General features: G+C 36.6%; 6 protein-coding genes across 11 annotated transcripts; 3 read left to right on the forward strand and 3 right to left on the reverse strand.

The window, feature by feature from the left end:
- Positions 1-526: 526 nt before the first annotated feature.
- On the forward strand, positions 527-4,736 carry lolal (lola like). Of its 2 annotated transcripts, none has more exons than XM_068290633.1 (4): positions 527-627; positions 2,427-2,713; positions 3,180-3,266; positions 3,333-4,736. In XM_068290633.1, the coding sequence occupies exons 2-4, from the start codon at positions 2,612-2,614 to the stop codon at positions 3,525-3,527; spliced, it is 384 nt and encodes a 127-aa protein (XP_068146734.1). In that variant the 5' UTR covers positions 527-627; positions 2,427-2,611; the 3' UTR covers positions 3,528-4,736. The 2 variants fall into 2 exon arrangements, with proteins under 2 accessions (XP_068146734.1, XP_068146735.1); XM_068290634.1 differs by lacking the exon at positions 527-627 and adding an exon at positions 629-738.
- A 166-nt stretch (positions 4,737-4,902) lies between these two features.
- Positions 4,903-6,225, reverse strand: EMRE (Essential MCU regulator). Its single transcript, XM_068290315.1, has 2 exons — positions 6,069-6,225; positions 4,903-6,005 (listed from the first exon to the last, which is right to left on the reverse strand). The coding sequence occupies exon 2, from the start codon at positions 5,951-5,953 to the stop codon at positions 5,654-5,656; it is 300 nt and encodes a 99-aa protein (XP_068146416.1). The 5' UTR covers positions 5,954-6,005; positions 6,069-6,225; the 3' UTR covers positions 4,903-5,653.
- An 891-nt stretch (positions 6,226-7,116) lies between these two features.
- Positions 7,117-8,611, forward strand: OSCP1 (Organic solute carrier partner 1). Its single transcript, XM_068291160.1, has 2 exons — positions 7,117-7,307; positions 7,601-8,611. Exons 1-2 carry the CDS (start codon positions 7,187-7,189, stop codon positions 8,479-8,481), a joined length of 1,002 nt encoding a protein of 333 aa, XP_068147261.1. The 5' UTR covers positions 7,117-7,186; the 3' UTR covers positions 8,482-8,611.
- A 249-nt stretch (positions 8,612-8,860) lies between these two features.
- Positions 8,861-11,441, reverse strand: Smyd4-4 (SET and MYND domain containing, class 4, member 4). Of its 2 annotated transcripts, none has more exons than XM_068288799.1 (4): positions 11,391-11,441; positions 10,740-11,312; positions 9,551-10,674; positions 8,861-9,473 (listed from the first exon to the last, which is right to left on the reverse strand). In XM_068288799.1, exons 2-4 carry the CDS (start codon positions 11,001-11,003, stop codon positions 9,137-9,139), a joined length of 1,725 nt encoding a protein of 574 aa, XP_068144900.1. In that variant the 5' UTR covers positions 11,004-11,312; positions 11,391-11,441; the 3' UTR covers positions 8,861-9,136. The 2 variants fall into 2 exon arrangements, with proteins under 2 accessions (XP_068144900.1, XP_068144901.1); XM_068288800.1 differs by lacking the exon at positions 11,391-11,441 and having other exon boundaries at positions 10,740-11,183; positions 11,246-11,317.
- Positions 11,442-13,179: 1,738 nt separating this feature from the next.
- adp (adipose) lies at positions 13,180-15,739 on the forward strand. 2 transcript variants are annotated; one of them, XM_068290711.1, is made up of 3 exons: positions 13,180-13,236; positions 13,362-14,244; positions 14,305-15,739. In XM_068290711.1, exons 2-3 carry the CDS (start codon positions 13,455-13,457, stop codon positions 15,483-15,485), a joined length of 1,971 nt encoding a protein of 656 aa, XP_068146812.1. In that variant the 5' UTR covers positions 13,180-13,236; positions 13,362-13,454; the 3' UTR covers positions 15,486-15,739. The 2 variants fall into 2 exon arrangements, with proteins under 2 accessions (XP_068146812.1, XP_068146811.1); XM_068290710.1 differs by lacking the exon at positions 13,180-13,236 and having other exon boundaries at positions 13,260-14,244.
- A 374-nt stretch (positions 15,740-16,113) lies between these two features.
- Positions 16,114-24,253, reverse strand: pAbp (poly(A) binding protein). 3 transcript variants are annotated; one of them, XM_068290714.1, is made up of 5 exons: positions 24,237-24,253; positions 22,734-22,918; positions 18,924-20,423; positions 18,501-18,857; positions 16,114-18,428 (listed from the first exon to the last, which is right to left on the reverse strand). In XM_068290714.1, the coding sequence occupies exons 2-4, from the start codon at positions 22,897-22,899 to the stop codon at positions 18,604-18,606; spliced, it is 1,920 nt and encodes a 639-aa protein (XP_068146815.1). In that variant the 5' UTR covers positions 22,900-22,918; positions 24,237-24,253; the 3' UTR covers positions 16,114-18,428; positions 18,501-18,603. The 3 variants fall into 3 exon arrangements, with proteins under 3 accessions (XP_068146815.1, XP_068146813.1, XP_068146814.1); XM_068290712.1 differs by lacking the exon at positions 24,237-24,253 and adding an exon at positions 23,527-23,722; XM_068290713.1 differs by lacking the exon at positions 24,237-24,253 and adding an exon at positions 23,006-23,117.
- Between the last annotated feature and the right edge of the window lie 474 nt (positions 24,254-24,727).

The raw sequence follows: 24,727 nt of genomic DNA on the forward strand, positions 1-24,727 counted from the left end.
GAAGTAGCGTGATTGTGACTCGTAGTGCTGCCAGTTTAGCAATTTAGTTAGCCACAAAAACAACAATTTAAAAATTTTTTATAATAATTTGAACAACTTTATTGTACTGTAAAATAATGAATGCAAAAGTTGCCCGCTCTTAAATGAAAAATGAAATGAAAAATGCTGCCAGTTTATCAATTTAGTTAGCCACAAAAAAAACAATTTAAAAATTTTTTATAATAATTTGAACAACTTTATTGTATTGTAAAATAATGAATGCAAAAGTTGCCCGCTCTTAAATGAAAAAAAAGCAAATTACTCAACGGCCCGAGTCTAAAAACACACTATATTTCAGTATTCATCATATGTATTTGAAGCGGACGAACAGTATTTTAGGAATTCTGTAGTCTTCATCATCAGATCATTCTGCTTTTTAAAGTGTTTCATAAAATACAGAGGTATTTGTTAAAAACCTTTTAATAGTTAAGCGATTGTTTTTGGCAGTTTTTCACTCGAAATCGAGCAATTTTTGGCAGCACTGGTGACTCGTTACCATAAAAACACTCTATGGTGCTCATGCTCATCTCTAATCTAATCGTTTGGCGAGAGGAGAAAAAAGAAAGCAGCGTTCAGCGAAAGCAGAAGGTGAGTGTTAAATAAAAAAAACGCGTGTGTGTATTTTAAATAAAACAAAGAGTAGTGTCGAAATATGTGTAACGCCACGAGTTGTAATTTATACAAACTTTAAATTGCGAGGTAAAAGTACAGATTAAAAGACCAAATGTAATTAGGAAAGTGTGCGTGTGTGTGCGAAGAAAAAGACACAAGTGAATATGTGTTTGTGTCTGTGCATGTGTCTGCCCCTGCCTTTCTGTATGTGAGAGTGTGTGCGTGACTGTATATGCATGTGTATCAAAATGAAACAAAGTAAATCGAAGCGCGACCCAATTTTAAACAGCATTTTACAATAATATTTGCATAAACAAAATTACAAAAAAAAACATTTCATTGCTTAATTGAGTAATAATGCAAACTCAAACAACAACAACGCTCCGAAACAACGTACATACATACTTATGTACATACATACATACATACATATTTCGTGATGTTGCAACTTTCCTCTTCGCTCGTTTGCTCGCTCAGTTTTTAGTCTCTCGTCGTCTCTCTGTTGTTGTCTTGAGACTAAAAACTCACTCTGAGTATTAAACCCATTAACTTGATGGCCTGCAGTTACTGTGTAGTGGGTGAAAAAATCAATAAAATAGAACGGCAAAGTAGACAAACATTTCGACATAATAAGTTTTTAGTTATTTTTGTTGAATTTTCTATTGCAACAATGAGAAAGAGAGGAGGAGGCATGAAGGCTAAGAGAGTGCAGCGACAGCAGAAAAGATAAGCCCTAATCGCTTAGGAGCAAGCGAGATAGATGCACGCTCACACAAACACACACACCAACCCAAAAGTTGAAATTTCCAGTAAATGTCGGCGCCGCGTTGCTGCTTGCTTGGTGTTGTTGTAATATAATTGCGAAATCATAACGGCAGTTGAAAGTTGAGAGCGTGAGAGGAGTGTAAACTTATAAGCTCCTACAACTTCTACTTTACCTTACAAATATGTATATGTATACATCTGTACTTATATATTTTTCTTTTCGGCTTTAACTTCGCCCACGCAATCTGTGTGTCAGCCGGCGCAAGTGTAGAGCATATGGCTTGTCAACATTGCTTGATAGGCAGCGGGCAGGACTGAAGTGGGGGGGATGCATGGAGCTTAACACATGTTGTGTATGGACAGTGGAACAAGAACAAATGTTTATGTTTGTTCAAAAATTTCTAATTTGATTAGTGTAACTATGCAATGCTCCCTAAAAATTAAATATTTTTATTCTGGTTTTGTTTCAAATTAAAATATTTAATTTGAATTGAAAGATTTAAGCCTTTGAAATGCTTAAAACCCGATTTTCTCATTATTTATAAATTAAGTTCCACTTGCTCAGACAAATTCAGTTCACTTGGGGTCACTGTGCGACGACCGAACATTCAAATAAGCAAAGCAAATGACTAAAAATGCAGAAATCGCCTTGAAAAGTGAAAGGCATTCAACTGAGAGTTTTCGAGTCTGAGACAGAGATAGAGACACTCTCAGGGCAGCGAGCTTTGTTTAACCTTTACTCGGCTATTGCTGCTGCACATTTGACATTTTCCAGCGCTCCCACACACAGACACAAACGCACACAGTCAGGCTAGTTCGCACATTCCATCAATTTCCATTTTCATGTTGTTGTCTTTAAGTTGTAAACCGTTGCACATGCGCGGCAAATAGAATAATGTTGTTTGAGTTATTTGTTTTTATCTTTTGCAATTGTCCAAAAACACATTGTAAATAATTCTTTCAACATATGTTCTCATTTAAAGCTCTCACACATTTTATTTTTTTTACAGGTAACACGAAGTGATTAAAGCTACAAGTTCTAAACAATAACTCGCTTAAACGCTAAAGTAGTGGAAAACCCTTTCGGCCAATTATCAAAATTAAACTTCAGTTTCCTGCCTGACTTGGCGTTTCTTTAACGTCCATTACAACCCAAGAACTCCTTAGAAAAGGCAACCAAACAAAAAGCTTATACATGATGTCGTCGGATCAACAGTTCTTTTTAAAATGGAACGATTTTCAAACAAATATGGTGACCTCGTTCCGTCACCTGCGTGATGAGAAAAGTTTCACAGATGTAAGTAAACCAGGAGAGTAGAAAAAAGAGATCTCCGCAGATGTCTTTGTCGTTCAGCTATACACAGATGAGGGATATGCTACTCTTGTAACATTTCAAATTTTAAAATGGATCATACGAAATCATTTGTTACTCTCTTTTCTACTATAATCCCTTCAAATTTAAGAAATAATCCCAAATAAGTAGCTATAAAAAAGGAACAAGATTCGATTTAGTGTACTCGATAACTCTGTCCTACATTAATTCGCTTAAAGTCAATACACAATATGTATGTGTACAATTTTTGTAGGCACTATTAAACAGCTCCTGTTCTAGGGGTTATTTTGGAAAAATCTACCTGACTCTTTAATTTTGTCGGTTCATAGGTTTCTACCTGTGAAATGTTTTCTGCTCCTTACCAATTCTTTGATTTCCTTTTATTTACAAATGTTATCATTCAATGGGATTTTGTTTGATTTACTTACAGGTAACACTTGCCTGTGAGGGCCAAACCTGCAAAGCCCACAAAATGGTGCTATCTGCTTGCAGTCCCTACTTTAAGGCACTTCTGGAGGTAAGTACAAAGCTGTATATTATACATTAATAAATTAAAAACCTGATTGGTTTTTTTTATTTACAGGAAAATCCATCAAAGCACCCGATTATTATACTTAAAGACGTCTCTTATATACACCTCCAGGCTATATTAGAGTTTATGTATGCCGGCGAAGTGAATGTATCCCAAGAACAACTGCCAGCATTTCTTAAGACCGCGGATCGCCTTAAAGTGAAAGGCCTGGCAGAGACACCCAGTTCTATAAAGCGGGAGGGTTGATAATGATATTAATCAAAATAACAAATAATTAACAAAGAAAGAAGAAAAAACATAAAACATAAACAAAAAAAAATCAACTTTAAGAAACTTATATGCAAACAACAACCACAACAACAAAATTCCAACCAGAGCAAAAATGTGAGGAAGTTAAGAGTGAACAGAAACAAAACAAAAAACACAATTTGACCTAAACAAAAAACAAAAAAAAAAAAAAAAACAGAATAAGGGAAAAGAGAAAGATATAAGTTCAACCTGTAAAGTTTTATAAAAAAATGGTTACACATCCGACGCCGAAGCATCTCTTCAACTACTCAATTAAGACGACCCTTGAAAGAAAACAAAAACATGTTTTTGCAATTTAATTTTCCTAATATTAAACCGTTTTAATTTTCTGCATAAAATAGTTTGTAATATATTCTTAACATAAATACTAAAAAAAAAAAATCTGTATAGAAAGAAGAGGGCAAACGCTGTCGATGGACTAAATAACGAAATACCCACAACTACACAAGGAAACCCCACACCCATCCCCCTCAACCCAAAACCACTTTTGTAAAGTAATTAAAAAAAAAAACACACAAAACGAGAATTCATATTCATGAAAAATAATTAAAAAAATAAAGATAATTATAAATATAGTGTGAAATGTGCAAGTAGAACTTTAAACAAAGAAGAAGAAGAAATGAGAGAGTATCCGCTTGAGAAATGGGCGAAAAAAATTAAATACATATAAAAAACACATTCAGTTAGTTTTAAGCCACTAACATGTCACGCCCTCCCGCCCAAAACACAAACACACACACTGACAGTTACCAACATTATAACTTTTGACTTTCCTCCCAGGCCCTCCTCATTTCTTACATATTTAACGAACAACAAAAATTGTACTTTAATTCGTTTTCTTCTTTTGTGTCAACTTTCATGAAATATTTGCAACATTTTCATTTATAATAATTGTTTTTTTTTTTTCTCACACATAATAGAGAGGGCAACATTTACTGAATCCACAACATGTTGCAAGTGAAGCTATCAATTCTACGTAGTTTTTAAATGAAAACAGAAAACTTCATAAAGAAAAAATATATAAGAACTATACTTGAATATTATTACATAAAGTAAAATATTTATATGTATGTATATGTATACATGTGAGCATAGATTTAAATAAAACTACGGTAAATAAATAAAAATAATTCCAAAAAACAAAAATTCATTAAGTGACTAAAATGCATGAAAAATCGATTAGTTGGGTAATTTAAAAGGGGCGGGTTTAATATCTAAGAACTATACAGTTAATAGATCATTGCGCTTTAAAAAATACAATAAATTTTAGTACCAAATTTAAAATGTTGTCAATTTAAATGTTGTTTTATCATTTTGTTTGATTTTAGAAGTCAGTTACAAAACTGATTAAAGTAGCTTTATTTAAAAGGCTGCGGAGCACCAAAGCAATTTTTAACGAAACATTACAATTCCTATCAATTTATTAGTGCTTTTTTCTTAAATAGGCATAGGCATCGGATGGGATAAAATATAGAACAGTAAAGCAAAATACAGTGTATCTGATTACTTACGTAGCCTTATATACTTAGAATATATTTATATACATATGTATATAAACTTGTATGAAAGCACAATCGGTTATAACGAAAGAATGTTGTCGGTCCCTTGTGTATCTTTATAACCGGCATCTACCATACATATGTATGCATGTACATATACATATGTATGTATGTATATGCAAGAATATGTTTAAAAAATGCCCAGACACACATTATATAACATTAACGTGCGATATTGGTTTTTAGTTCTTTTTGCTTTATAATAAATTTATAAACTTTATTTTATGCTATAACAATCATAAATGTGATTTTCGTCAAGACAAATTGATATTAAAAGTATTGTTTAAGCAAAAACAATTCGCACAATTCGAAATCAATAGAAAAGTATCGATACTCAAGTCAATTATAATATACATGCAGATCAAATGCAAAAAGGACTTAAGAATAAAACATTTGCTAGGACAATTTACATAGATAAATAAATAGTTTTCCTCTAGCTGAGGAGAAGTCAACTGCAACTGCGACTCCGACTAGAACGAGTTTGGACCCACTTTGAAATTCAGTTTAATCCTCGTCATCATCATCATCGGATGGTACAAACAAATCGTTCTCCTCCAAAAAGTTGGCAACGTTTTTGCTGATGGTAGCTCCGACAAAAAGTCCCGGGATTACGGCGCAAATGATGGCGAGTAGACCAAATGGCATTTCATCAGGTTTTGGCTTGAAGGCCCCACTGCGATAAGTTATTCCTGACATCTGACGTCTAAGGAGTTTGAAGTTGATTTTATTGCATCGGGATGGAGTTTGGCGAGTGAATTGCTGTAGTGCAGCATTGAGAGGACATCCCAAACGAGAAACAATCATTTTTTTATCCTAAAATTTTAAGGAAATTGACTTGGTGACACACACAAACACACTGAAAATAAAAACAACAATACTCTTGAGGTTAAGTGGCCAGCAAATGATCGCCCTAGCATACCGTGTAAAAATCAATTTCTAGTTAAAGTTGCAGTTAACTAAATGTTTACTAGTAGTTTTAGCTAGGATTGTCGAAAAGTTAGACAGAATTTATTTATAGTAAATAAATAATCACTTAAACGGCTAAATTCGTGGTGTACTTTAGAGACTTTTGATTGAACAAATACACCCTTTCATTGGGTATTGCTCCGTGAAGTGATGATATTCTGTATATTTCACGTTTCACTCATTGTGACCAACAAAAAGTGTTGGACAATGCAGGGCGACACACAACGTGTATTAAAACAGCACCGTTAACTTAATTTAAATTAATTATAAATTTAAAAATTGTTTTTTTTATTTTAATAAAAAAGAGAAATTAATCACTTGCAAACTTAAAATTTTAAAGTAATGTTAGTAAGTTTTTTTGAAAAGTTGGCAGCGCCTTCTCACTGTTGGATAGCGGGCGTTATTTCAAAATTTCAAATTGCTATGGCCCCAGCAACCCCGTTAAGGCCTAATTGCACGCAATGCAACTTCCGCTTTGGCTTCCTTTTTCCGTCGACCGGGTGCACCCTTGACAATGCAGGCGTTTATTTACCACAACAATGCGTTGCCTATTAGCATAAAGCTGCCATAATTCTTCTCATTCTCTTTTCCCCAAATTGTCTGCAAGCCCCGCACTCACTCCCCCATTCGGGCTCTAAATTTTCTAAGGACACGTATCTAAACTTTTTAATGGGCTTTCATAATTTCCATAATAATTGTCATTTTGCAATACAAAAAACGACCTCAATCAATAACGTTTACACCCTAAAAGTCCCCCCTTCAACCTAACCTGCGGCTGCCATAATTATAGACGTCGCTTGTCGTCTGTCGCTGTCGGTTGCTTTTGTTTGCACTAAAAAAGACGTTGCCGCGGGGCTCATATAAAACAGGAACCGAGCCCCTTTCCTCTTCCTCCACCTCGCTTACCCACTTGGTTTGGGTCCTCTAAGCATGGAAACGAAAAATCGAATAAACTAAATGTATGTGTGAATATTTTTGAGCTTTGCGTGCCGCCTTTGGAGTTTCAGTTTCAGTTTAGTTTCGACTTTCCCAGCAACGCAAGCAGTATAGAGTGTATCCTTTTTAAATAAAATGTCAAACTTTAATCCTCGTGCAAATGTATTTATTTTAGTCAATTTGGGCTGTGAGATGTTATATGTAATAGATCAAAGATTGAAAGCTCAACGTATAGCAGCTGATAAATCAGTTCAAGGTTAGCTTTAAGAAGCCCCGAAGTGTAAACGTAAAATCAAATCAATCAATCGGGCTTCTGTCCTATATCCTTATGTTCTAGAAATTGTTTTCAGTTAAATTAACTCTATTGTGTAATGTGAATTTTAAAAGATGTTCCGCGTTCTTGTTTTCGAGTTCTTATTAGAAGCATCGGCTGATAAGCCGTTACTTCGTATTCCCAGACTAACAGTAAAATTACTTCTGATCCGTTTATACGGATCGTGGCCGGTCTTGATAAAAACTTTAGTACATTTAACCATTTTCTCTTTGCAGTAATACACGATGTAACAACTGTTTTACTTGAGCCCAAGTTCATAGATTCCCTGCTAAGTGGCTCGACTCATCGTAATGCCCAAGTTCTGACCACCGAACATTGCAAATTTATGTTAAATGATATAGCCACTTGTTCTTTAATGCGTCTCGATGACTCCTCCATGGACAAGCTGTGGAGCCTGATGACAATGATATATAAATGGCAATTGTTTGTTTCCCGACATCAGCTTCATTTACTGGAAATAACATTTCGTCATCTGGACTCGATTAATAAACTATATCCCGATACGAAGCGACATATGTTAATTGATTTTACCAAGAATACTCTCCTGGACTTTTGGAATGCCTGTGGTGAAGAGATGCAGTTAACCATATACAACACTAACAAGGCTTGGCTACAATGTTTTAATACAAAAATATCCTTGCTAATACGCTTGGGATTTCAGGCAATGGATGGAAGTTTCATTGCGAAGGTGGATCAAGATTATTTCAATGGCTATGTGATGTGCATTGGCGATAATATATATATCAAGAGTGCAGCAGTAAAGCAGCAAAGTGAAACGGAATCAAATAGTATGAATCAACTGGCTGCCCAACTAAACATAAATCAATCCTTTGGCGAAGATTTACAACCAATTTTCGCAGGACAATTTCAACAGCAATTTGAACAAACATTTAATAATATTTTATTTGATGATTTCGATTTCGATGTCGGTTCAGATTCTTCTAAAAAGCAGGACAACGCCAGTAGCAGTAACACCTCGAAGGGCTGTGAGTTTGTTCAAGTTCAAAACAATGAGTCCGGTGATTTGGTTAAGGGCAACAGCAACGGATCTATACTGAATCAAAATCTTTTGGATTTATATAGTCAAATGCCATAAAAACGGCATACGACAAGTTTCTTTTAAAGATGTACACCAAAATTGTAATTAGAATATAATTAGGGAATGCAACTAAAATGCATGTATCATTAGTTTAGACAAAAATTTAAATTATATTTTCATGTAAAATAGTGCCTAATATTTTTTGTTGCATTCCCTAAATAATGAATATCGTAAAAATTTTGTAAATGGCTCAAATCAATCAAATTAATATTCGTTTGATTTTTATCACAATTTCAATAATAAATTTATAAAAAAAGTTTGCTTTGTTTTAGTTCGAAAATATTATATTTTTTGTTTGCTTTTGCTTTGTAAAATAATTACAAAAATCTTTTATTTTTTCTTTCTCGAAGACATTAGAAATTTTGAGCTTATCGACTTTTTGTATGTATTGCGGGTTGGTGAAGAATAAGGTGATTGTTAAACAAGAAATGATATAATAATCCGAAATATATATAGGGAAATGTACAATTACAAAGATTTAAAAAAGAGAAAAGAAGACACGATGGGGAGGGGGGCGAAAAAGATTTTTTAAAAACAAATTTGTGTCCGTGCTTCTTGATGTTTGCTTAAAGGTGAATGGTTGGGCGGGGCAGAGTGGCTGGGGGGTGTGGTGGGTGCTGGGTGCTGCGCCTCGTTGATGCGACCGTAAAGATTACATTTTCGCCTTAAGAGGCACTGCATCCACCATAATATGCAACGCCATTTTCAAGCATTCTTCTGCGGAGCTTATTTGCTCGCAGGGATAGGCAGCGGCATATTGTGTGAGAAAATCGCAATATTTGCGATAATTGCTAGCAGCAAAATCATAATTATAGGCACCCAATGATTTCATATCCCGATCATCATTGACAGAAGGAACTGTTGCTTTGCGTGGCATACGCACAAACATGGGATAATCCAATTCACAGGCCTCGCATTTACAATTAAATCGATATTGCATGGATAGAGTCTCCTGGCGTTGTTTCTTGCTAAATATGGCAAAGTGAGCGCTAAAAATTAAAAAAAAAATTAATGTTAATGCAACTCTATTAGTCGGAAATCGATAATAATTTTAATAGAAACTAACCCATAATTATCATAGAGTACATCGCCAGCCTTAATGGGTCTCAGCACAAAAAGATATGCCTTCGTGCCCTCGTATATACGCAAAGTATTTGGTGCACATGAGTGATTTAGGAGAGATAGAAAGGCATATGCCCCTGATGAATGCGTCTGATCGTCTTTCGTTTCGTTCACCTGCTCGACCAAATCAATGCCATGCATATTCGAGGATGATGTTTGCAAGTGTCGAAACAATAGATCTGTGAAGAAATTTCGTCCATCTTCACCGCCCAAATATTCCTTGAGCGGTGTATACTCAATGATGAAATGCTTTAGCACCGCACAAACAACCGAGCGCTGAAAGAGATCGGACACCGAGCGTAGATGTTGATTTGTCACTAGGCCATGTATGGCCCGATAGCTTTCTTGCGGCGTCAATTGGCCATAATCCAGGTCAAATGCGCATTTGTCTTGATTCTCGGGCTTGTCGCAATAGCTCATTAGATCCTCAATGCTTGAATGCAATTCAAGGGCAGCCAATGTAGTCCTTAGCGCAATGCCATGAATCTTGTTAAACATACGATGAAGGAAATCAATAATCGGACACTCGTAACGGTGAAATGTTGACATCGCCTTCGTTTTGCATTCCTCCGAGCAGAACATAACCGAACAACAACTATTGCAGGGTATGAGGGTCAGATAGTTCTCCATTTTGCATGTGGCACATCGTATATAGCGCATGGGTGGTAGGAGGGTGGAACAGAACGGTTGCTCAATGGCCACCAAATCGCCGACAACCAAATCCTGTTTGGTCACTATATAACGACCCTCATCCGGAGATTCCCTTAACTCTAGGCAATCGGCAACATATGGTAACTGGGGATGGGGTTCGAATCCTAGCTTAAATTCATATGGCTGGACATCAGGTTGTTGTTGATCTAACAATTGCTGGCAATCACGCTCACGTTTGTCCAACTTGTGGCTCAGTCGGGCCGGATAATTGGCTTTGCGTGCTAATTCTATGTTGGCCAGACATTCTCGATAGCGTTTCCATTCAAACAATACTGCGGATCGGTTGGCATAACCTATGGACAAATGCTCTGAATTCGGTTCTGCAAAGCAAATACTTTTGTTATACAGTTCCAGTGCCTAAAAATAGAAGAATGTGGGGTTAAGCATTGAACATCCATTGAGTTTAACGTGGAAGAACTTACCTGAAAGTATTTGCGATTCTTCAATGAGAACTGCTCATTGCCAAGCATACGAAACTCAACGCTACGTTTATTCGATTTATCTTCCCGCATGACCACATTTAAATAGATCTTCTCCATGTATTTAAAGTCAATTAGAGCATGTTCCACAAAATTTACTTTGGAGTAGTTCTCCTTCAGCTCTCGAAATTTTCCAGAAATTATGCCAATCAGCTTCCAATCATTGAGCTTCTTCACAAGATCATCGCTCACGTCGTATACATCCATAGTTGGACACTTCTCTTTGAGATTAGGATTAGACTTCTGGTGGCCTCCGGCTCGGTTCAATTCCACGCGTTCCTTCGTCCCCCCTCGTGTTTGTGATGAGGTTTCTGCGTCTAGGCCGCTACAAATCGGGTCTATCTCTTTTCAGTATTATGCACGGTGTATTCGTCCCTGTGTTTGCCCCTTGTGTAGACCGACAAATTGGTAATTTCACAGATAATTTAGTTTTTGTTAGTTCCAAATACCGTGTCTTGTTGCAACCAGTACCAGTGTTGCCTTCTCTGCATCTAGCTCTATGAAAGTATGGTATCCCTAATGCAGAGAGTTGCCAGGTACTTACATGTGTTCCATTCAAACTGTGTGCCTAGAGGGCGCCAATGAGTTACTTACTTGAACGTTACATTTTCCACACATCTTTCGCTTGGTAAAAACAGCTGTTTTTTAGTAATACCCTCACCATACACGTAACATTCACTAATCTTTTAGCCTGTTGGCACAATAACGAGTCATTCATATTGAAGAATTTGTTAAGGGTATTTAGGAGATGGACGAGTCATTTTTATTTTTTTATTCTTAATATAATTTTTAATAAATTTTATGAATTTGACTTACTTTCCAACATAATTATTAAAATTATTTGTAATAAATTTTATTTAAAGTTTGTCTGGAAATTTGAATTGGTGGTCGATTCGTTGGTTTTGTTTTCTTCTTCGCCAAAAAAGAAAAGGAGAAAAATGCATTCCTATGCTATGCAACATTTCAAACAACAAATTACAATTGTTTGGGAAATTAGTTTTAATTGCTTTTAGGGACTATTTTAGTTTAGAAAAAATTAGAAATGTAAGCGATTATAATTTAGTATTACATGGGGTGTTAGAATTAGTATTTAGCATTTAAGTGTAATTGTTTTTGTGAAAAAAAATAAAAGAAAGAAAGGAACAAAATGCAAAGAAATGAAAATGAAACAATTTTGCAATATTCCAATTTTTATGAAAGTTCAATTTGAAACTTCCGGCGTAACCTATGCTTTAAGTCGATTGTTATAGCTGCACGTTGCAACCTTTTTAAAATTTGGCCAACAACAAGGTAAGTGTTTTTTGACATTTTTTTTTTTTTTTTTTTATCGTACATTGTAATATTTTTTAATAGATGTCTTCCGATAATAAAGATACATGTCAACTGTCGTTGGACTCCAGCGAACATGTAAGTATTTTGAGAGTTTGAATTATTTGTAAGTTCAATTTTTAACACTTTTCTTTTCATTTTTTCAGACGGCAGATTTCCTCCAGTTACTGGGTGGCGTTGTGGAGGATGGCGACGCCAACCACATGACTGCGGAGGTGAGTAAATTTGTTTCTTTTTTTCCTTTCAAATCTTTGAAATCCTTTTTTTTATTCCACAGAAGCGGATGTCGAAAGCGATAAAAATACCAGGACCTTCGGCAGTGGATCCAGTGCCATTGGTTCCAGTGGCACTGGTTCCACTGCCGAAGGTCCTGGAAGCATCAAAGCCGATCGCCGATGCATCAAAACGACCAAAACGGCCGATCGCCAAACCCCACTCCACGTACAGAATACCCTTCAATAAGAAACATATTTGCGTGCTATGTGGCCGACGATTTAGGACGATCCTCCTATTTATTAAGCACCAGGTGCAATGCGTTGATCGGACAACAAAAACCTGCACTGTGTGCAATATTGTCCGTTCAACTGATAAGCGTGGGCTCACCTTACACAGTAGAAGATGCTTAGGGATGGATCCTGCGTTGCGGCTGATCAAGAAGAGGCGGGCAGAGTTGGTCGGGTCACAGGAGGTGGCCGAATCGACTGATTGGACGGAATACGCAGCAAGCGTGTTCGCTCCTGCTCCTCCACTGGCCAAGCAAACTCTACCCGCCAGGACGATGGAAGTGGCGCTAGCAACTACGCCAAATGCAATTTTATAAAATAATTAAATAATTAATTGGCACTACGGGATCGTACAACAAGGAAATTGATTGTAATGACTTAAATCAAAATCCAAATATTTTAGATTGTTTAAATTTCAGCTTTTTTTTTAGTTTTCTCCCGCAGCTTTTTTTGATCGACAAAAGTTGGCAGCACTGCATTTTCACACATCTTACGCTTGGTAAAAACAGCTGTTTATTAGTAATACCCTCACCAAATATGTAGAATTCATTAATCTTTTAGCCTGTTGGCACAATATCGAGCCATTTATATTCAAGATTTTGTTAAGGGTATTTAGTAGAAGGCTTTTGCCTATTGATGCGTTAAAAAAATATTACACACGTAGATGTTAAAATACATTGAAACGTAAATCAAATTTATTTCATCGTTTTGTTTTATATTCAATATTTATTAGAAAAAGAGAGAGAAGAGCGGGGTGTTTGCTAAATGCAAAATGAAGTAATCACCGAAGGCAAGCGACAACTAAAAAAAGGAAAAAAAAATTCTGATGACCCCGCCGCCGATAATGTCTCGTTATCACTGTGAGATCGAGATGAACAATGGAATTGGCGCAACTTACCGGAGGTTGCCATTGAATGCTACTGCCTTGCATTGGCATCGTCAGCAATTTGGCTATGATTGGGCGGTCAATGAGCAAGTGCGTCGTCGTCTGCAGTGCAATGCTGCCTACATAGATAAGATTGAACTGGAGACGCTACTAACGGGACACGAGGGATGTGTCAATTGCTTGGAATTCACAACAGATGGGCTGTGGCTGGCCTCGGGGTCGGATGATTATAAAGTCCTGATATGGGATCCTTTTAGACGTCGACGAGTCTTTACACTAAACACTAAACATTTGGGCAATATGTTTTCGGTGAAATTTCTACCCAAACATAATAATAATATTGTGGCCACTTGTGCAGCCGATAAATTTATCTATGTCTATGATATCAATCATCCGAATGAAACTTTATATTCCTGTAATTGCCATTTAATGCGAGCCAAGAGATTAGCCACTGCGCCGGACTCACCTTATATATTTTGGTCAGCGGGCGAGGATGGTTGCATATTGCAATTGGATATGAGAGAATCTCATCAATGTCGTCCCGAAGAACGTAGCAATGGAGTACGTTTGCTAAGTCTTTGTAGCCAGGTGGAGTCTACAACGGAAGCCAAATGTTTGGCCATAAATCCAAGACGTACTGAATATTTGGCTGTCGGCGCCAATGATGCATATGCTCGGATCTATGATCGACGCAAGTTGTCAACATCTCAAGACTCGACAGATGCGACGGGTAGATAATATATCTACCACTTATGTCCACTAGTTCTCATTTTCTGTCTCTATTTTCCAGGAGCTGTCACCTACTATGCTCCGGGCCACATTGTTAACAACATTACCCCAAATATTGCTCATGATCCTCGGGCTATAACTTATCTCACCTTCAATGAGAATGGAACCGAATTGCTGGTCAATATGGGATCTGAACACATCTATCGTTATGATTTGTACAATGCCAGACCACCAGTTTTTTATAGTCCACCACCAGCAGCATCACAAGAGGCGTCGGCAGATACAGCGCCGCAGGAGCATCAGTCAACAGAGACTGGGGTAAAAAGTGAATCACATAAAAGCCATTGTCTGCCATCCAGCATCGAGATGCATAAGAAACAGGGTAATGAATTTCTACAAAATGGAAAACTAATGGCCGCCATCGATGCCTATTCCTCTGCCTTGGCCAAGTATCCGCAGGGTGAAGTTCTTTATCTCAATAGAGCTACTGCTTTGATGCGTCGTGGGTGGTTCGGTGATATCTATGCAGCTTTGCGGGATTGTCATGAGGCTTTGCGCCTAGATCCATGCTACGTAAAGGCCCATTTTCGTTTGGCTCGTGCATTGCTTGAGCTACATCGTCCACAGGATGCTGAAAAGTGTCTACAGGCGCTGATACAACGTTTTCCCAGCTTTGCCAACAACCATGGCGTGCTCATGCTGAACAAGGACATCAAAGAGAATCATAGACAATCGAATGCCAAAAATGACCAGGGAGCGAGTAAATCGGCATTTGAATTCCTACCACTGGATGATGAAATTTACCGTAAACGTCATTTTTCAAATGCCGAATTCGCCTTGCGTTCGGCCTCCAAGGATTATATGCAACGTTATTGCGGGCATTGTAATATCACTACAGACATTAAAGAAGCCAACTATTTGGGCAGCAATGGCGAGTTCATTGTGGCTGGCTCTGATGACGGCAATTTCTATATCTGGGAGGGGGATACGGGCAAAATATGCTCCGCCTATCGTGCGGACAGTGCCATAGTCAATTGTGTGCAACCTCATCCTAGCATATGTATGCTGGCCACCAGTGGAATTGATCAGGATATTAAAATTTGGTCTCCCTGTGCTCCCAGTCCATCGGAGAGATCAAATCTCATTGCCGATATCACAGGCTTTGTTGAGGATAATCAGCAAAAAATGCGTACCGATCCATTTGATTTAAATACGCCGAATGCGTATTGTTTCAATAATTAATATATTTTTATTAGGGCGAGAACTATAACTACGTCTAGCAAATCTGGCAATATCAAAAACTATTTAGTCTAATTGTAGTGTTAAGAGTGTCGTAAATTTCACTTCGTTAAACTTTTAAACGGAAAATGCGATATTAGCGAGCGATTCAAAATTAAAGCAAGATTAAGTGATATCTGTTGTTGTGTAGAGAGATTGTATAAATCAAAATCAAAGAATTAAAATAAAATATAAATTTTTGAATTTTCAACAATAAATGTGCTGGGAATACTTTATATTAATCGTCGAATTTTGCCCCATGGCTTAATTCTAGCAACTATCTTAAATGCAATGCTTTTAGATTAGCCTGTATTTTATTTCGTATTTCAGCTTAGCAACAAGTTTTTGCATAGAAACAAATTAGCTCAAAACCTTGGTGATAAAAGATCAAGAAATTCACGTTATCTGAGTGAATGTTGCATAATCTTAATTAGATAATTTATGTGGCGTGATGTCATGATTATCTTAATATAGAATCAATAATCAAACCAGACAGTTCAGCAGGCTAATGCACCTGTGACATTTATCACGGTCATCAATTGTAGACAAGCCCCAATTATTAAAAAAAAAAAAAAAAACAAAATTAAATAAATTTTTTTGCCGAAGTGGAATTTTATTGCAGTTAAATTTGTTGTTTCTCTTTACTTTTTGGAAAGGTTGTGTATAAATCTGCTGGATTCAGAGCGCCCTATTACATTTTCTTTCACCTCAATCATTTTAACAATTCTATGTTCTTTGATTTGTTTTCGGTTTTTTTTTTCATGAATTATACAAATTAATGATACATATATCCAGCTATTGCTAATATACATAAATATGTTATGTGATAAAAATTAAAAGGTATTTATTCATTTTTATTATTTCTTCTCTTCTCGCTCAGCTTTTATTTGTTCTTCTTCAGCAAATTCCAAATTTTTACCATCAATAATTATTCTTCATCCAATTCCGGGTTTGGTTATTATATAGATTTTTTTAATTTTCTTTTTTTTTTTTCATTTTGTTTCAAATATAAAGTGGTTTTTTTGCAATTTTTTTTAGAGATTTTACATTTTTTTACTTGGTTTTTTTGTATTTAATAAAAAAATATGAATTTTTGCAAACACGCACACACAAACACCCAGACCCATACACACACACACACAACCAAACCACCACTTACAGATTGGGGGGATTGGGTGAGTTGCGGCGATCGGTGGGTGGTGCGTGGAGTTATATATTTTTTTAATATATCTGTTTTTATGCATTGGTTGTTGTTGTATTGTAAAAACATTATTTCTTGTATTTTTTGTTTTCTTCCATTTTCTTTTTTTCATTTATAACAAAAGGCTCTGAACGCAAATAAAAAACGTGGCGTTCTGGCTTTACCTACCATTCATTACATTCTCTTTTATTCTGTTTCTCTGATTTTTATTTCTTTACTTTCAATATAAATTGGATAATCAACATAAAAATATCTTGTTGCTCTCGTTTCTTCTACGAATCGAAAATTATTCATCCATCATAAGTTTGTTTTACGCTTTAGCGTTTCCTATCTTCAATCTTTACTAACTTTCTGATTCTTGTTTTGTTATTTTCTTCTGTTTCATTATATATGTGTGATTTGTTGTTGATGTTTTTAATATGTGTATATAATATATATATGTTTGTTGGTTGTAGTTTGTGTTTTTTTTTTAGGTTTTACATAGATTTTGCAATTTTTTTGTAATGTTTTTTCTTGTTTTTTTGTTTTCTTTTAAATTGTTTTAAATTTCTTTTCTTGTTGATTTTCAACATATTTTTTCTTTCTGTTTTTCCTTTTTTCAAAAGTAGCAAAAACTTGACTTTCATATTCTTGCGGTTTACAATCTTTCCGTTTCTCTTTCATCTTCTACTGCTCTTCGCTTTTATTTCAGTTTTGTTGTTGTTTTGTTTCTTTTACATTTTTCGTTTTTTATATTTTATACGTTTTTTGCAATTTTTTTGTATTTTATTTTTTTTTCTTTTACTTGTGTTTTGTTTTTTTTTTTTCTTTGTTAAAAAATCGTTCATGTTTTAAGAACAAAAAAAGGAGAAAAAAATTACATTGTTAAAGAAAAATTTGAAGTGTTTGGAAAAAGGGGGTCGTAGGAGGGAGCATGGGATGGAACACATTATCGTTCGATTCTTGATTTTTTTCAGCTTTTAATAGATCTTCGCTTTTATTTCGCGTTTTTTCCTAGATTGTTTTTTCTTTTTAATGTTTTGGTTGTTTTTCAAATTTTCGGCATAATACAGATATATTGTTTGATCTTACATTTTTCGTTATGTAAAAATTTAAAATGTAACACAATTTTATAGATATATATATATATGTATATATATATATATGGTGTTTGCTATTTATGTATGTATCGTGTGGGAGTAGTACATAAGATATATACATATATATATATGTATGTGAAAAGGTAAAAATCATATTTAAAAAAGGAGAAAAAGGCGGTAATTCTTGTATTGATACTTTTTCTTCATTTTTTTAAACTATTATAACCTGCATATGATGCATCTTTTTTTATTGTTCTTTATCGCCTTTTCTAGGATTTAAATTATTAATCAAATCTCCTCCATTTTTATAATGATTTTTTACTTCTTTTCATAGAAATTTCTTTGATTTAGTGTGTAACTGCGAAAATGCGTTCGAAATTAAATGATTTTTTTCTTATCTTTTCGAATGTACGAAAAGTGAAAATTGATAATGTGATAAGAATAAGTGGCTTGGAACTGCTGTTTGAGTGACAGTGTGCAGGTGAAAATTTGAAAAATTAAAAATTTAAAAAGTAAAGGAAACGCGCGATACAATTTGTTCATTCATCCTCTGCTGATTTTGCAAATCCTTCATGTTTTCGTTTGGCGAACGTGTTCATTAATTAATTGAAAGTGAAGAGGAAAAAACTGCAATACGAAAATAAAAATATAGTTAAAATCTGAAGCTCAGTTAGTTAGTTAGTGCTGATTGAAACTTACAATTTTTTTGGGTGTCGAGTGTTCATTTTTTCATCCGCTTTTTCTATTTCTACTTTTTGTTGGTATTTATTGGTCGAGCTTTTTTTTACTCTCTTCCTTCTCTCTAGTTGGCTGGTTCTGTGACACGATGTACCTGCAGGACAGCAACAGCCTCCTCCACCTTGGCCTTGAGGGCCTCCTGATCCTCGATCATGTGCAACAATTCGGAGTTCTCGATTTCCAACAACATGCCAGTGATTTTTCCAGCCAGAGTAGCATGCATACGCTCAATCATCGGATACAGGCGCTCGCCTAGGATCTGTTTTTGCTCCTGTGGCTTGGCATTAGCCAAAAGCGAAGCAAGAAGCTTTTCGGGATCTGCGCAAAGGGTACACACAAATTAGAATAAGAGTCATAATTATAAATTTTGGGGGGCTAACTTACTTTTGCCCTGCAATTGCGGCATTGGTTGGGCTTGCTGCATTTGCTGTACTGGGGGGTTACGCATGTTGGCGGTGTATTTGTAGCTCGGAGCACGTTGTGGCGCTCCACCGGCAATCTGGGCGCCAGCAATCTGCATATTGGGTGCGGCAACAGACTGTTGTCCGGTAATGGCGCGTGCTCCAGAGTTGCGCATATTGTTGGCTGCAGCGGCTGCGGCAGCAGCATGTGTACCCTGAACCTGGGGGGCCTGGGCACCGCGTGCCCCGGCGGCAGCTTGACGGAATTGTGCGGGCACTGCTCCGGCAGCTCCCTGGAATCCACCTGCGGCGGCAGCTGCGCCAGCTTGGACGCTTTGCACGGTGGCAGCAGGACGCACTTGTGGTGGAGCCCAGCGAGGGGTATTGCGCATCTGTGTGGCGAGCTGCGGGCTGAAGAAACGTTGTCCCGGCGCCATTGTGGGCACATAGAAACCACCAGCTGTATTGGGCTGGAAGATTTGTCCTAATTGTTGCATACGCATTCCGGTCATGTGACGCATATACTGTGAGGCCAGATGAGCCTTGCGTTCCTCCTTGCGTTGAGCCAATGCCACATAGAGAGGCTTGCTGCCAACAACGCGACCATTGAGCTCTGTCACGGCACAGGTGGCCTCATTGGGTGAGATGAAGCAAACAAACCCAAAGCCCTTGGAGCGACCTTCTTCATCGGTCATAACCTTAGCCGAGGTGATGGTTCCGTATAGAGAGAACTCCTTACGCAGACGCTCATCGTCAATTGAGTCATCCAAATTCTTAACATACAAGTTGACACCAAAGACTGATTCGTGTCGCTTTTTCTTGAGCTCCTCGAATTTGCGTTTTAACTCCTGTTGGCGTTCAGCCTTCTTCTGGGCACGTGCCACATACAGGGATTTGCCCTCACCCATATCCCTACCGTTCAGAGCCTGAACAGCTGCTTCTGCGGCTTCAGTGGTCTCATATGCCACGAAACCGAATCCCTTGCTCTTGCCGTCCTCCTTGGACATAACTTTGTAGCTGGTAATTTTGCCATATGGCTCGAAAAACTCCTTCAACTTCTCATCATCGAACTCTTCGGTGAAATTCTTCACATAGACATTCGTGAAAAGTTTGGCCTTTTCGCCCAACTCCTTCTCGCGTTCCTTGCGCGGAATGAATTTGCCCACGTAGACCTTCTTGCCATTGAGCAACATGCCATTGACTTTCTCGATCGATGTATTGGCTGCTTCTTCTGTTTCGAAGTGAACGAAGCCATAGCCCTTTGAGTTGCCCTTCTCATCGAGAGCTACTTTGCAGCTCAAAATATTGCCAAAGGCAGAAAATGTATCATAAATGGCTTTGTTATCGATTTGTCTATCTAGGTTCTTTATGAAAACATTGCCCACGCCCGAGCGACGGAGTGAAGGATCGCGTTGAGACCACATTATGCGAATGGGTTTATTGCGAATCAAATCAAAGTTCATCGTATCCAAAGCACGTTCAGCTAAAAAGAAAAAAAGCACATGCGTTATTAGTTTTTCGAATAGCAAGTAGATTACTCCAACAAGGAAGATTTTTAACCATACCGTTTCCTTCTGAAAGGAAGTTTTCTGTTAGTAACTGTAACGCTTCTACTTCTGTGAATAGCTACCAAAGCCCAATCACACGGTAAGTCACGTAAATTGATATAGCAAACTTTGAATCTTAGTCGTATCAAAAAATGTAAATTAATTTGACCAACCAATGGGTAGAAGTTGCCATTCTCTGAGTATTCCAATCTATCTCTACCGCTTTTACTTTTTGTAAATAGTATACGAAAGTGTTCCACATATTTACAGGCTATTCACTTAACATTCCTATGGTTCCTATTGGTTAACCAATATGGAGATGACCTCCTGTGGCAGGCCGTTTGTTTTAAGTAATTTGTACCGCTTCTTCTTCTGTGAATAGTTGAATGATTAATTCCATTCACATGGTAAGTCACGTAAACATTCATCTAGCAACTTTGAATCTTAGTTGTATCAAAAAGAATAAATTTGACCAACCAATGGGTATAAGTTGCTTTACGTGCAATGTACTCTTGCTTAAATTGTAAAGCTTCTACTTCTGTGAATAGTAACTGTGATAAGCCTAATCACACGGTAAGTCACGTATATTGATCTAGCAAACTTTGAATCTTAGTCGTATCAAAATAAATTAATTTGACCAACCAATGGGTAGAAGTTGCCATTTTTTAACTATACCAATCTCTTTGTAGCGCTTTTAATTTCTGTGAATAGTACACCAATGTGTTCCACATATTTACAGGGTATTTAACGAACATTCCTATGGCATTCCTTAAATCAGGCAAATCAAAATTGTAGTGAAATTTGATTAACCAATGAGAAGATGCCTTGTGGCAAACGATTGTTTAGAGTAATTTGTAACGCTTCTACTTCTGTGAATAGTAACCGTTAAGCCTAATCACACGGTAAGTCACGTATATTGATCTAGCAAACTTTGAATCTTAGTCGCATCAAAATAAATTAATTTGATCAACCAATGGGTAGAAGTTGCCAAGTTTGTCTCTAATTTAAATACAAATTGATTTTAATAAAATACAAAATTTCATTGAAATTGCAGAATTCTCATAAACGAAAGTGCGCAAAAAAAAGTGATGCAAAATGCTAAAATTGAAAACCTAAAGGTCAGTAAACTTTGTGGAATGCGGAGGAAAGAGAAAGAAGAGAGCTCAATCCAATAATACAAATTTCATAAAAAGCAAAGCCAAATCAACAACAATGTCATGAAGCAACAGCAAGTGAAAGTTTTGTTTTCGCTTTTTTGTCTCTGCTTGTTTTTTTTTTTTTGGTTAGTGGAATGAATGAATGGAGGAATATGCAGAGGAAACATTGTAGTAAGTTGTAGGATTGGTTAGTTGTTGTTGAGTTCAGTGGCATGACAAGAATTTTTGGTGATGTTAATGAATAGGCCAGACAGAAGACGAAAACAACATGAAAGAGGAAAATAAAACGAAGAATTTAAATGATTTTTCAAGTGAAAGTAAAACAAACATAATATTTTGTTTTTCCTGCTTAAACTCGTCATTATCTCTCAGTAAAACAAATATGTCATGCCATTTTTTTGCCTATTGTACATACATATTTGGAACTTCAGTAAATTGTGAAAATCGAGTCATTCGCAGATGATAAATTTGTTTATTTTTTATGATCCTAGGGGCCACATATGTAGATAACCAAAACTCGTTTACCCCTCGCTTTAGCAAGAAATTGAAATTCTAAACACAATTTAGTTGCATACATGGCAAACCCGAAGGGAGTTGGCAACACAAAAGATCTGCAGCTTGTGGGCGTGTCTCGTCGGCACAAATATAAGCAAAACACAGCAAGCCTTTCTCTTTTGTGTGAAAAAACAACATTAAACCCACATATAATAATTTATTTCTAGAAATTTCCACAGCTGACACACACAATGGGGCGGCAGCTGTTTATAGTGTTTCCTACCCGGGCCATATGATAACAGGGAAATTCCAATCACACACTGGGAGAAAATATCAATTAAATACAAGATTCACTTTGTATACAAATTTATCACCCTCTATATTGGACTTTGAACCACTGTGCATGGCTGGCTCATCGCCTCGTTCTCTTTGTGTGCGTGTCGTTGTCAGTCTGTGTGTGCACACGTGTTTTCTTTACTTGCAGGCGGGGGAGCGCTCGAATAGGGTGAGGGGGAGCAGCGGCGTTGCAATTATTATTATATTTCCCTGATGTATGGTATGTTAACTTCAGTTTTCCTATCGAGGATTACTCACCATCAGCTGGCTGCTGGAAATTGACGTAAGCATAGCCCAATGAGCGACGAGTAACCACATCGCGACAAACGCGAATGGACAGAACTGGGCCAGCACTCGAGAATTTTTCAAAAAGTCCTGCTTCGTTGATATCCTGATGCAGATCACCGACGTATAGAGAAGCCATATTTGGTGATCAGGTCTACCTATAAGCAATAGAGACGAAAAGAATTTAGTAAAACACATATAACACACATTTTATTAAATTTTTTTCTTCTAGATATGGAACGAACCGGATGGAACGGCAATTGGCGAAAAAGAAAGAAAAAGCGGCGTGGCTTTTGATTTGTAGTTCGTTGTTCGTTTATATGTGTGCGTGCATGTGTGGCAACTCTGACGCATGTGACAGCAGTCAAATACACGGCATGGCAACACTGGCATGTGCTTTGTTGTTGCCTATTTCTTTTTCTCTCATTTCGTTGGTTGGAAAATTTCTACATATGTATATGTGCACACATATATACATTAGCTCACTTGCACACTCTCATACACATACGCACACAAACGCGGAATGTCAGTCAAATAAGCAATTTGATATTACTAATATACATAAGTTATCAGCCTAAAAATTCATATTGAAACAAATAACAAATATGACGTTTGGCCGCCTATTTTCTTGGGGCTGCGCCTTTGTTCATCTTTATGCACACGTTTTTTTATTGTTGCGATGTCGTTGTCGCCATCTTGCGTCAACGTCGACGACGTCACACTCCAGCCACATTTCATCATACAAATTCCCCTTTTCCATACTTACGGTTTCAACACACGCTCGAAATTTTATATTTTTGCTACTTTTTACAATTTTTTTGTTAATTTTTGTGTTTTTTATTTTTATTATTTTTTTTGGGTTTTTTTATAATTTTTTTCTTCACAAAAAATATGTGATAAGCCGTGTGCTACAAGTCCACGACCGCTCACTTTAACGGACTCTACTCGACTCAGCACTAACAAAGTGCGATGTGTCGAGGGTTTTTAATCGCTGGAGTCCCAGCTCTAGCTGCAGTGCTGACAACGTTCGTGAAATAAAACTGTGACTGGCAATGTTACTTTATTATTTCAAGTTTGACGTTAATTATTATAGTCTCCTCATTCTAAATATTTTTGTTCTTGTTTAGCAAACTTGATTTATATGATATAACATGCCAAAAAAATAAAAAAAAGATTCTATTGTCCCCTTGACTACTCTTTTCAAATTGTTATCGATGCTGCGCAAAACCCCTATCATTTTCAAAATGTTTCCTCATGCCATACTTAAATTTATTCTCATGCCATTTGTTGAAAATTAACTTTCTTCTCATGCATTTTAGGTGCAATACAATGCTATCACTATCCTATCTCCAAACTGACAGCCCTTTTCTTTTCGTCAAGTACATCTAACAGACACATACATATGCAAATTTATAGACAAATTATAGATCAAAGATGGATCTGGGATGCATCCTGTGTATCCTTATTTACACTCACCAATCTCTTGTCCAAGAAGTCACTTAACTTTGCCGATTTACAGAAAGCTTTTTACGAACACAGAGCGCGAGATTCACGGTATAAAAGTATCAAAAGATTTTTTTTAATTGTTTTTTCTTTTTTTTATGAAATAAATCACACACAGCTTAACTGTCCTGGCGAGTATATCAAACGGTTTTTTTTTTTTTTTTTTTTTTGGTACTTTTTACGGCATTAAACCTTTTTTTTTTTTTGTATATTTTTTTAATATGTGCTCTAGTCGGCTTTCGGGTACCTATTGAAACTAGCCCTTTGGCTGTCTGCGAGTTATATACCGTTTAGAACTGTCAAATCAAATGCAAAGCCTTCTCTGATGACATTTGGAAAAAACATTTATTTCGATAAATTTATATATAATTTTTATACACACAGAAAACATTATTTGTCGAACCAAATTTTTGTATACTTTTTGTTTGCGCGCAATGAGATTGATGTGTTGTTTTTTTGTGATT

The sequence above is a fragment of the Drosophila tropicalis genome, unplaced genomic scaffold (assembly GCF_018151085.1).
Source record: "Drosophila tropicalis isolate 14030-0801.00 unplaced genomic scaffold, ASM1815108v1 contig_593, whole genome shotgun sequence".
Classification (NCBI taxonomy): domain Eukaryota; kingdom Metazoa; phylum Arthropoda; class Insecta; order Diptera; family Drosophilidae; genus Drosophila; species Drosophila tropicalis.

What these genes read in the sequence shown, in the direction of transcription:
- lolal (XM_068290633.1), top strand. Translation starts at nt 2,612, where the DNA reads ATGATGTCGTCGGATCAACAGTTCTTTTTAAAATGGAACGATTTTCAA. An exon ending in ATGAGAAAAGTTTCACAGAT is followed by an intron (nt 2,714 to 3,179) that starts GTAAGTAAACCA and finishes ATTTACTTACAG; the next exon opens with GTAACACTTGCCTGTGAGGG. An exon ending in ACTTTAAGGCACTTCTGGAG is followed by an intron (nt 3,267 to 3,332) that starts GTAAGTACAAAG and finishes TTTTATTTACAG; the next exon opens with GAAAATCCATCAAAGCACCC.
- EMRE (XM_068290315.1), bottom strand. Translation starts at nt 5,953, where the DNA reads ATGATTGTTTCTCGTTTGGGATGTCCTCTCAATGCTGCACTACAGCAA.
- OSCP1 (XM_068291160.1), top strand. Translation starts at nt 7,187, where the DNA reads ATGTCAAACTTTAATCCTCGTGCAAATGTATTTATTTTAGTCAATTTG. An exon ending in AGCTGATAAATCAGTTCAAG is followed by an intron (nt 7,308 to 7,600) that starts GTTAGCTTTAAG and finishes TTCTCTTTGCAG; the next exon opens with TAATACACGATGTAACAACT.
- Smyd4-4 (XM_068288799.1), bottom strand. Translation starts at nt 11,003, where the DNA reads ATGGATGTATACGACGTGAGCGATGATCTTGTGAAGAAGCTCAATGAT. An exon ending in AGAATCGCAAATACTTTCAG is followed by an intron (nt 10,675 to 10,739) that starts GTAAGTTCTTCC and finishes TTCTATTTTTAG; the next exon opens with GCACTGGAACTGTATAACAA. An exon ending in GTACTCTATGATAATTATGG is followed by an intron (nt 9,474 to 9,550) that starts GTTAGTTTCTAT and finishes TTTAATTTTTAG; the next exon opens with CGCTCACTTTGCCATATTTA.
- adp (XM_068290711.1), top strand. Translation starts at nt 13,455, where the DNA reads ATGACCCCGCCGCCGATAATGTCTCGTTATCACTGTGAGATCGAGATG. An exon ending in AGACTCGACAGATGCGACGG is followed by an intron (nt 14,245 to 14,304) that starts GTAGATAATATA and finishes TCTATTTTCCAG; the next exon opens with GAGCTGTCACCTACTATGCT.
- pAbp (XM_068290714.1), bottom strand. Translation starts at nt 22,899, where the DNA reads ATGGCTTCTCTATACGTCGGTGATCTGCATCAGGATATCAACGAAGCA. An exon ending in TTTCCAGCAGCCAGCTGATG is followed by an intron (nt 20,424 to 22,733) that starts GTGAGTAATCCT and finishes TTTTCTTTTTAG; the next exon opens with CTGAACGTGCTTTGGATACG. An exon ending in GCCGCAATTGCAGGGCAAAA is followed by an intron (nt 18,858 to 18,923) that starts GTAAGTTAGCCC and finishes CCCTTTGCGCAG; the next exon opens with ATCCCGAAAAGCTTCTTGCT.